Below are 11678 nucleotides of genomic sequence, written 5' to 3'. Positions count from 1 at the left end.
ACCACGCACTGCTGAAAAGAGTCCGGCCTTGTCCCTTTGCCTCCTGCACCTTAGATGTCTATAAATATCGATCAGATCCCCTCTCAGTCTTCTTTTCTCAAGTCACAACAGTCCCAGGTCACTCAGTCTTCCCTCATAAGAGAGGTGCTCCAGGCCCTTTATCTTCTTTGTGGCCCTCTGCTGGACTCCTTCCAGGAGATCCCTGACTTTTTTGTACCGGGGAGCCCAGAACTGGACACAATACTCCAGGTGAGGCCTCACCAGGGCAGAGTACGATCACCTCCCTTGACCTGCTGGCCACACTCTTTTTAATGCATCCCAGGATGCCATTGGTCTTCTTGGCCACCAGGGCACACTGCTGGCTCATGGCCAACCTGCTGTCCACCAGGACACCCAGGTCCCTCTCTGCAGAGCTCCTCTCCAGCAAGTCATCCCCCAGCCTGTACTGGTGCATGCGGTTATTCATCCCTAGGTGCAAGACTCTACACTTGCTTTTGTTAAACCTCATCTGGTTCCTCTCTGCCCAACTCTCCAGCCTGTCCAGGTCTCGCTGAATGGCAGCACATCCTTCCGGTGTGTCAGTCATTCCTCCCAGCTTCATATCATCAGCAAACTTGCTGAGGGTGGACACTATCTCCTCATCAAGGTCACTGATGAAGATGTTGAACGAGACTGGAACAATTTCACAGCAAAAAGAGTTTAGTCTTATAAGCTAAAGATATACAGATAAAATAACATTTAACTAGTCTTGTCAAATTAACCCTGGTGAACAAGCATCTTCCCTGCACCATGTTTAAAAATGCTTCTGCATTCCACCAAGAAAATCCAAAGCCACTTGCCTTGTACACTTTTTTGTCACTAATGGGTAGTGCAAATAAGTACAGCTTTGAAACAAACACTTCCAGTGCAAGCCTTGCAATTCTCATTTGCTTATCTTTACAGATAAAAATCCAACGGATACCCCTCAAAATCAAGTCACCAGGCTCCTATGACTCTTGTCACTTTGGTCAAAGATTGCAATAAATACAGAATGCTGCTTCACCACAAGCAGATCTCCACTAATTCAAAACAATTATAACCCCAAAAGCAAGACTCTCTGTCAACAGTCAGCAACAGTCTGATACCACCCTGCCAAACTAAGCTTCTTATCTTCACACCATCTCTCTTCATCAACTTTCAACTGGTGATAGCCCAATACTGGGGACTGTTTTGCTGTGCCACTCTCAGAACTGACTATCTGAAGATGGGAATAGGAAGAGACTTGCTTGCAGAATTCTGCAAATGACTGTCTTCTCACAGCAAGAATGGGAACATGCCAGCAGAGCACATCCAAGCTTCTGAAGTCCAAGAAAACACAGTTAGCATGGAGTTCAAGGTCACACTGGAGTACTGAGTACTCATCTTGTCAAGATCCCACTGTGCTGTTCCAGTCCCATGACTGGCTGTGAAGACAAGTTGTAAATGGCATGCCACCTTGCAGGTCTTGGACTCAGAGAACGTTCAAGTAAAAGCTTGAGATGGGAAATAGGAGGCACAGGAATAACTTAACAGCTCTGTACCACTTTACTACATGTTTGGATAAGTGGAGTCTTCAAGGTTGCTATTAGCTTTATCTGAACCTGTTAGAGACGCTTCTAGCTCTGCCCATGACTGTGGAGCATTGTTCTTTATTGCCTCTATGAAAAGCTGTGTTTGGTGCTTCAGCCTGTCCAGCTCAGCTTGAGTCACCTGGTTCTGATGAATGAGCTCCTTGGTTTTTAAAGTGATCTCCAGCAACCCTGACCTGCGTAGCACAACAAGCGTATTCTGAAAGCGTCTGCACTTACTTTGCTGTTGCAAAAGCAGCTCAGGGGTAGTGCAAGTCTCTTCTGGTATCAACGGCAGGCTCCAAACTGCAGACTGCACTGTAGTTTGTGCTGCACTCTCATTCTCACGAGGAGTGCACTTTGCTGTCTGTAGAGTTCCAAAAGGCAAGAGAGGAGCCAAACCTGGAACTTTCGGAGTGTCAGCAGAAACATGATGGAAACCAGGAAAAGTTGACACTTTTCCAGTTGTCATCAAACTTGAAGAACTTTGCTGGTTAGAATCCTGAGGAGCCTTAAAGCTAACTGGAAGGTGGGCAAAAGGACTAGTAGACAAACCTGTGCTCCTTGATACAGGAGAAGTCTCCATTTTAGATGCTTCTGTGCAGAGTCGTTTATGGCAGCTGGTTTCCTGACGTTCCTCTACGTCAAAGGAGTGATCTCTTTTGCAGGGCTGTGGTGCTATTTTGGGATAAGAGTTCAGGATGGGCAGGTAGTTAGTGGAATCATTTCTCTTTTTCCCACCAGGGTGAGGGTTAATGGGAGGTGGGATTGATGGGTGAAGAAATACCAGCTGTGGCTGAGCTGGAATCACTTCAAAGGATGGCTGGACAGTCCAAGACTGGAGCTGGGATGAACTCCCCTGAGAAGCATAAATGGGAAAAAAAAAACACAACACAATTCTTACAGCAGTGCTATTGATAAGGATAGAAAAACTTTAAGCAAAACAGGTGGATTATGCCATTTCTTCATAATTGATACATACTACACAATATGACATATTGTGAGCAGCTTATTATCAGACTCATCCTTCTCTTCTCTGACAACAGAAGATAACATTAGGATCAAAGCTGAAAACCATATATAGCAAATATATTTTAAAACAATTCAATTTATACACACTTTCCCTAATAAGAATTACAGTGCATGCTTGTATCATACAATGCTAGTGTAAAATTATTACTGTACTTGAGGCTAAACAAAAAGCGTGCAGAAAACTTGAAAAATAAACTTGAAAAATTCTGGTTATGAAATATTCCAAAAGAGTCAAAGACATCACAAACATTTGAGGAGCAATTCAGACTCCCTCTTTGTTGAAATGCAGCAACTCTGATTCTGTCATTTCTATTCTTATAGCAAGCTTTTGAAACGGTTATTTAACACAGACATTATTTAACATAGCTGCTCAGTAAGTCTTGCAATCATAAATACAAAACATGGCTGCAATAAATTGAAAATTATGAAGTTGGGAAAGAAGAAAAAACACCAACTACCAATCAATTCAAGGAAAACTGCCTGTTCCAAGCCCCAAGCAGTTTAATTCCACACCTTTGATGAAATCCTGCGCACTGATAAGGCTTAAACGCATTATATTTCAAGAAAAATGTTTAAGTTCTTACATCCTTCCACAAGTCACATTCTGCAATATAGGTAGGGTAATACATCAACTTTTCATAAGATATTACCTCTTCTTTCACATATGCACTAATAGGGAACTTCATGATATCTCCTAGCCAGAAAGAATGCCTGCTTCCTCTTGACATATCAAATGGTCCAGTAAAAGATAGTATTTCTTTCAGGAAAAAAAACCAAAAAAACCCAAACAAACAAGAAAACCTTCACTTCTTCTAATACAATATACTCTCAGCTGTTTTTCCAGTTTCTAAGGTTCACTATTTGGAATGTTACTGCAGGCCTGCTGAGGGCACTAGTTTTAGTAGCTCTACAATATTTTATTATTTTTTGTACTATTTTGACTCATCTGAAATCCAACCTCTTTTCCTCAGTCTCAGAATGTTTAAAGCAAAACATGATAACATTTGCCCGTTAAGTCCATTCCTGTCAGCAGAGGACTTGACAAAGGCAGGGCGTCATCCACTGATTCGGGTATTGAGACTCGGAGATGAGATTCAGTTACCAACTTTGACACTGAGTGCTGTGGGCAAGATGCTCTGTAGCGGATAACATCATTTCTTTATTTCACAGACAAAAGAACACATCCAGAAGAAAGGCATCCAGAGAAATTAAGAGTGGGTAAGTATACAAAGACCACAGCTATGTAAACACTAGACAGAACACGAAGCCTTAAGGAGCAAGGCTTTGGAGTCAGAAGTTGTAATTTACTGTACATTTGTACAGTACCTAGCACACTGGAGCCCCAAATTCATTGAGGCCTAAAGAACTGTGATAATGGTTCACCATGCTCTTGTTTTCATCCCGTACTTCCATCTTGACTACTCACATTCTCATCCTTTCCACTCATATTGTGCTCTGATCTTATTCTCGTATCCAAAAATCTCATTTTTAGAAGAGAAGGAGACATTTGATTTTACAAATTCCGCAGTTGATTTTTCAATGAAAGATAACATTTTGCAGATACCAGAGTTACTCACCTAAAAAGCCTTCCCACCTATTAAGGACTTCTACAAACCTTACCTCAGCACTACTGTATTTCAGAGAATTAATTCCTGCCTGATTTTTTTTAGTAACATTGTTAGCTGTTTACACTCTGAAACCAGGACAGCAGGTAAACATCACTAAGCAGGATCACAGTGGTTCTAAGATAGGAGGATGATGCTGACTGAAAAACAGATAAACTGCAGTAACAGGGGATGCTGCATTATTATTATTTTTTTTTTGGTCCAGGGAGCCTAACCAAGAACTGTGTTGAAAAGAGCATGTTAATAAGATGACCAGCATGACTATCTGAGGTAATGAGACCCAGTGGAAAGAGCTAGAAAGACACCCCATTATTCTCACCTTGTCTTGTTGCTTTTACTTGTTGAAATGAACATTTTTCAATTTAACATGACTGTCCTTAGACATAAATAATCAGATTAAAATGTTATGAACTGCTCAAATTAACTGAGTCTGGCAATTTTATCTACATCTTCCTCCCCATTTCTTTTCCTTTTGCTACACTATCAACATTCACATTATGCGTATCATGTGGCTACTTCTCCAACCTATTTGTAACACAATCAAGATTTTAACATGCTTAATTTTTGAGCCCCAGACCAACAGCTATCAGTCTGTGGTGAAGCTTGCCTCTTCCCTACTACACGAGAACCTGAGCATTTGTTTATATTTTATGTCATGTGTGTTTTGTCCACACATCTAAGAACATGGCTGTAAAAAAAAAAAAAACTGCTTTCTGTCAAGATAAAGCACATTGCTCAGATCAGAACCATCTCCTCCTACAAATACATAATCTGTCAAATTGTTGGAACAGGCCACCCAGGGAATTGTTGGAGTCACCAACCCTGGAGGCGTTTCAGAAACATGTAGATGTGGCACTTCAGGTTACAGTTTAGTGGCCATAACGGTGATGGGTTGATGGCTGGACTAGATGACCTTGGAGGTCTTTTCCAACATTAATGATTCTATGAAATATTAGCAAGAACCCATCTCTGTGCTAGCTCTGACACACAGTATCTGAGTTTAACAGGTTTTGTTCCATTTCAAAACAGATTCAGCATAAAAGAATCAAGATCTATATTCTTTTTTTCCTTGCTCTCCCTGTATTCTCATAACTATTCTAATAATAAAAAAGTCTGAAGTACCGTTGCCTTGTTTAAAAACACATGAGTGGAAGCAAGAAGTCTAACAGTATAGCAATACTTCAAACTTCTAGCTCTTGAAAAATTCTGTATTGTAACAGAAGGTGCAATGTCATACAGAAGTGCAAGAGGAAAAACACATAATATGATATCGAAAGATATAAACAGTGAATGTAATTGTTGCAGTGCGAGACACGACATGTAATTAAGAGAAACAGCTACTCAAGTAAATATACTGACGCTAACTTTAAATATAGATTTAATTTGTTCATTTATAACGTTCTAGATTAAGGCTTCCCATTGCATATGAAGCACTTCTAGAATCTAAGAAGTGGCAAGCAAAAGCAATCACCCTACTCTTCTCTGTCTAAACCGAACAAAAAAGAAATCATCAGCTTTTGAAAGGAAAAACAATTACTTTGGTTTGACCTTTGGTGCTATTTACATAACATTATAAGGATCTATTTTTTGCAGATCCCTTTGAGACAAAGAGCAGATCTAACACAGCTTCTGTATTTCATGTTTTTCCCCCCTCTTAGTGGTTTTAGCTGCCCCTCAAAAGAAGGGGCTGTTACTAACAAAACTTTACAAATTACTGCTTGCTTTCTGGACTGCAACAACTCCATACAATCCTTTTTGAAAGGAAAATACTACAAAAATTGAAAATTTGCAGTATTTTCCAATAAATCGTTTCTTCCTTACCTGCTTTACTAGAACATTTTTCATTACCACCATAGGAGAAAGTGCAGGAAAGGAGCTGCTTGTGGTCACGGGGCAAGGCCAAGGCCCATCCTCTGCATTCCAACACAATGCATTCAGGACGTCCTCAGAGTCAGTCTGCTCCATAGCACTTAGGCACTCTGAACTGCCATCTGCCAGATGTAGAATTCAGCTGTTAGTTGTTTCACATGCAGCATGCTTGCTGTTTCCTTTCTCTTCTACTATTCTGTAGAATTTATAGAATATTCTGTAGAATATTCTGTAGTTTAATTCCAGAATACCAGTAAAATTAGATTTTTTGTGACAGTTGTCAATTGGCCTTTATTAAAAGGCTCTACTTCAGGACAGTTCTTGTGCAGATATTGTCTCCCCAGAAATCTTTCTTTTTGTTCTTCTGTATTTAGTCTCCAAGGGACTACATGCTACCACAAAGTCAGCTCTGAAGACTGGTACACAAAATAACTAACAGATTCAGATCCATGCTGCAGTCTTTGGCGTCTTTAAATCTGCTATCTACAAACCCAGCATGCAAGTAACTCCCACAAAAGCACTTTTAATTTTCAAAGGGAATCTTTGTATAGTTTTGTTGATTATTAAAGCAGAACATACTGTCTACATTTTGATGATGTTACAAAAATTACTGTTTTATCAGGTTTTAGTGACAATTCAGTCCAACTGCAAGACATTACATGGCATAATCCAATAGTTCATTGACCACCGCAAAGAACGCAAGTTAATCTTTCCATTCCCACTTCTAGACTCTAAAGACTAAGGATTCCTCCCTTCAGCTCTTTTTTAGACACATTTTTTGATTTTGATAGTAGGATAATTTTTCAACCTGCCTTAGATACAAAGACCCTACCAAGTACTCAGACACAAACTGTAAGGGGCTAGAGTCAGCTTTATCTAACAACAGCAGCAGTATGAAAACAGGAAGAAAAAAAAAAAAAGTAGCACAGTCTTTTTCTAAACCTGAGTATCCGGAGTCCTTGTCAGATTCAGTTGCTGCCATGTTGAAGTGATGGTTCAAGCTCTTCATTTCCATCAGTTTGCCCGGTATTTTCTTGAGGGTCTCAATACACAACTACTCTGTCTCCATGCTTCCACAGTGCTGGTGGCAGCCTTCAATACCTTTTCCATTGAGGAACTACAAAAACCATTAAAAAACAAAACAGAGATTTCCTCTGAATCTAACAAAAGATCCAGCAGTATAAGTCAAAAGCAGCCATGCATGTCCTTACAGAAATCTTGTTATCAAAGTTTTGAGGCATCTGTTAAGCAATCTGTAGAATTCTATTAAATTCTCAGGTTCACATTTGCTGTTTATCACAAATTTAGATTAGCAAAAACTTGTCAATAAAACTACAGCTTATTCCCTGCAAAACACTCTAAACTACGCATGTTTAATAACACATTAGAGAACAGAAGAGACAGGCCACAATTCTTTGCATCAACTGACACATTACTTCATAGAACTTTCTGGACTCAAGTCTTTCATCTGCCTTGGGCTAATTTTTTTAAGTTTCAAGGAAGTTCCCACAATCCAGTCTTTCAGCCCCCTGTACCACCTACAAGGGAACAATGCCACACTAGACACGGCTGTTGAGTCCTTTAGGGTAGGTTAAAACATGTTGAAAAATCTAAAGAACAGAAATAAAGAAATTAATTGAAGCAGAAATACAGTACAGTTTTTTGTTGTTCTTGTTGGATGCGATTACTCTTTTAAAACACACTATTGCTGTGAACACTGCCAATGAATAAATCTGATGGGTTTTAGAAGTACTACAGACATGGATTTGGTGGAAGGGGCAGAATGACCATATCTTGTTCAGCTCCTTCATTCAGTAGCTCGGCAAGTCAAGCGCAGAGCATGGGTCTGCCAATCTTACTGTATTACCTATAGTAGAATCGTTTCATACTTAAAATCACCGGTACATGGTAGATTAGTTTTGGGAGCACAATGCATAAGTTATTTCTAACTCTGCTAAGAACTCTGACAGATGAGGCAATAACCCATTAACCCACAAAAGTTAGTAAATAGAATCATAGAATCATTAAGGTTGGAAAAGACCACTAAGACCATCTAGTCCAACCATCTTCCCATCAGCACCATGCCCACCAAACCATGTCCCTATAGATGAATGTAATTTCTTGAACTGCCAAAAATGCAACGCCCAGCTCTACTGGATGTCTCTGAAGTTCAGCACTATGGTTAACAAAGACAAAGTAGCAGATATATAGTGTACTGTCGTTATGTGTAATTAAATCAAGGCTTCTCGGAGCGAAATGAAATAGTCGCTTATCTCTTTCTACACTGGCAGTAAATTAATTGGAGACTTTCAGAAGCAGCTCAAATGACTCAAAGAATGAAAGCTAAATAGACAACTGACATATTAGAGCCACTTCTCTACCTAAAAAGGCAAAACAAGCTAAAAGCTATTCATAAACATTTTTTTCCAAGAATTAAAGTTGCTCAGGCCACATCTGTATTCCAAACAGCTATTCTAGGAGCCGGATTACATACAAGTCAGCCCTGCTGGGTGAAGCCCATATAACAAATACAGTTGAACCTGCAAAGCTGCTGTTTTGTTAAAACAGTCTGTTTCACTCCCTGAGTGAAGCAAGTCTTGTGATTAGAGAACAAGCTAGGGATGAAGAAATCCATACTGCTAAAAGCACATCACATACTATACCTGCAAATCGCTCCTAGTGGAGATGGTGCCTTAGAAATGCCTCCTCATACCTTTTCAGAATGAAAACTCTGGAAGGCTGAAACTAAAAGTGACAAAACCCAGAGAAATGTAATTACATGATGGCCTCCCATACCACATACTTGTCACAGTCTTCCCATGCTTCCTAAGGTTGGGCAGGCTTTTGTAAAACAAAGAAAAGTTTATCCATCTCTTATAAAAGGTAGCGGAGACTTTGGCTAACAGACAACTGACAGGATGAAACACAGAAATTGACTAATACTATTTGTAAAAATTTCCTATAAAGCAACTCTTTCAAGTTGCATCTCATGTTAGAGATGCATATTTAAATTAAAATTACAGAAAACTTGGAGTTCACATAACAGAGCAGGAGCCTGTTAACAGCACCGCCAGGCAACATCTACCTCAAGTAACACTGCAGCATACACATTCTGGAATAATCTACTCCCAAAACTAAGTTTCTTCTTAAGGTCCTTATACTTGATGGTTAGAATTGTGCTCCAAGTTCTTGAGCCTTAGCATCTCCAGTAATGAATTCTGTATGTCAGATAACAGTGCTGAAATTCTAAGAGTGGCTGCCTGTAAAGGTAGAAAAATGCTCAATAGAAGAAAACTTTGTCACTAGCCTTCTACCTCATTTCTACTTCTGCCTCCAGTCATCTCTGACCTACTAACAGATACGGACCTGTCAGAACTATGGAAAAGCAGCCTTTGTGCTATTCCTGCTCTGTGTCCCATTCATAGAATCATCTGATAGGTCTTATCAAGGAATCCCAATCAAGAAATCCAGTAATTACTGGCACTTTAAATTAGTTATCAGTATATACGCCGTAATCTGTATGAATTTTAATGGGATTAAAAGCTATGAATATAACCCCACCTCATTGTCTCTATCACTAACAGAACAGCTCAATTGAATGTTCATGGCATGGACAAGTCTAAATGATCCAATGATCATGATCCAAGCTTCTGCTACTTATCCCTCTCCAAAACAGACATTAGTTAAGAAAGCAGCGTATGGATAGTAGACTCCAAAAATCAGAAGTGGACACAAAAGGAGGAGGGCTGGAAATATGTGAAATACAAGCACCCCTTCTGTTAGGCTGGCACCACAGAATACCCCGAGTTGGAAGGGACCCACAGGGATCACTGAGTCCAGCTCCTAGCTCCACACGGCACCATTCGAAATTCAAACCCTATGTCTGAGAGTGCTGTCCCAACACTTCAACTCCGGCAGCCTGGAGCTGTGACCACTGCACATCAGAACCCATTCCAACCCGACCACTCTCCGGGGCAGAACCTTTTCCTAGTATCCAACGTGTGTCCCCCACTCCGACGCAGCTCCAGGCCGTTCCCTCAGGTCCCACCAAGGGAAACTTTGGGATCTGCTGGCCCATCTTCCCTTAAGGAGACAACCGAGAGGCATCCACTCGCAAGTACGGCTCGGGACGGCTGGCACTGGGCCTCATCCCGCCCGCCCCCAGAGCACCTCTTCACACCGCCGTGCTCTCCCTCCCTCCCGCCTCCCCGGCACCTCGCCGGCGGGCAGGGCCAGGCCGGGCCGTCCCGGAGCCCGGCGGGACGACAGGTCCCACGCAGCCGAACAAACCCACAGCCCCTCCCCGCTCGAGGTGGGGCCGGTCCGAGCCGAGATCGGGCCGCCCCGAGCACTACGGTCAACACCGCACCGGCAGCAGCAACGCAGGCTGGGCCGTGACGCCCCTCACCTACTTGCCGGCCGCCTCGGCGCCACCCGCTTCGCGCGTGCGCGGCGCCACCACCACGGAGCACAAACCTCCCCGCCGGCCTAGACGGGCCCGCCCCGGAAAGGGAAAGTGATGGGGCCGCTTCCCTCAGCGCGCATGCGCGCAGCCGCCTGCCTGCGCGTTCTGTCGGCGGGGGGGTGCAGTGCGCGTGCGCGTGCGCGTGCGCAACAGTTTGGGCGGGAAGTGCGGGTGGATGTCTCGTGGCGTTGTGTGTGGCGCACGGCTTCATCAGGAGTTGAGGCGGGAATGAACTTAGTTTGAAGTCATGTTCGCGGCCTCCTAAGCACAGGGTGGTTTGGTGTGTGGGGAGTAAGCAGCTGTAGATGCACAGTAGTTGTGAATACACATGGGGCTTGCCAGGGAGAAAGGCACGCCATGGTGTTACGTGAAAAGCACTCAGGAGATCGACCCTGCTGCTGTCAGGGAAATGTCTGAAAAAAGAATCTTCACTGAAAAAGCATGAGTACTATTTGCTAGACGCATCAGGTATGCAAGTCGGAGAACCTGTTCACTGCCCGGCATGGGCACCTGAGAGGATCGGGCAGGTGATGAGATCCAGGAATCTGGAATGCTATTGAAGTTCCCACATGCTGTGCTGAACAGTATAATTCATCTAATTCGCAGGAGTTTAGGCTTTTCTAGAGACTGCTGTACTCTGAGGAAGAGATGTAGCGTATGCACAGCCACAGAGAAAACAAGGAAGGCAGCATCAGAGGTCCAAAAGTGGAATCTCAGAGAGGGAAAACAGCAAATGGAAGAGCTGTCATTAGCAAATGAGAAGTAAAGGATGCACTGCCTGGTTAGTAAATATGAAATAGCAGAAGGAATGTGTGGATTTGCTTTCCATGAATTGCAGAAAACCAAGGGCAAATGAGGAGGAGGAGGTGGATCTTCTACATCAATGAATAAAGCAAGAATAGACGTTCTTTTTCTGAGAACTCCACAAACACTGCCAGCACCCGGAAGCCTGTCAGGATATTTTGCATTTGGAGATGAAGAGCAATTTCATGAGAGAAAACAAAAGGGATGTGTGGAAGGGCTGAGCAATGACGATGATTTCCCTGAATAGTAATACATAAAAGAAATGCTTTCATTGTAATGATGGTCTTGGTTAAAAAG

General features: G+C 42.3%; 1 protein-coding gene across 5 annotated transcripts; it reads right to left on the bottom strand.

Annotated features, from left to right (window-relative positions):
• Positions 440–10663, bottom strand: CIPC (CLOCK interacting pacemaker). 5 transcript variants are annotated; one of them, XM_021401958.1, is made up of 5 exons: positions 10521–10660; positions 8776–8857; positions 7055–7229; positions 6065–6234; positions 440–2445 (listed from the first exon to the last, which is right to left on the bottom strand). In XM_021401958.1, the coding sequence occupies exons 3-5, from the start codon at positions 7125–7127 to the stop codon at positions 1567–1569; spliced, it is 1122 nt and encodes a 373-aa protein (XP_021257633.1). In that variant the 5' UTR covers positions 7128–7229; positions 8776–8857; positions 10521–10660; the 3' UTR covers positions 440–1566. The 5 variants fall into 5 exon arrangements, with proteins under 5 accessions (XP_021257633.1, XP_021257635.1, XP_021257636.1 ...); XM_021401960.1 differs by having other exon boundaries at positions 10525–10624; XM_021401961.1 differs by lacking the exon at positions 10521–10660 and adding an exon at positions 10094–10514.

Source organism: Numida meleagris, chromosome 6 (genome assembly GCF_002078875.1).
Source record: "Numida meleagris isolate 19003 breed g44 Domestic line chromosome 6, NumMel1.0, whole genome shotgun sequence".
NCBI lineage: Eukaryota > Metazoa > Chordata > Aves > Galliformes > Numididae > Numida > Numida meleagris.
Note: the sequence above shows the minus strand (reverse complement) of the source record. Positions and strands in the feature narration are given on the sequence as shown.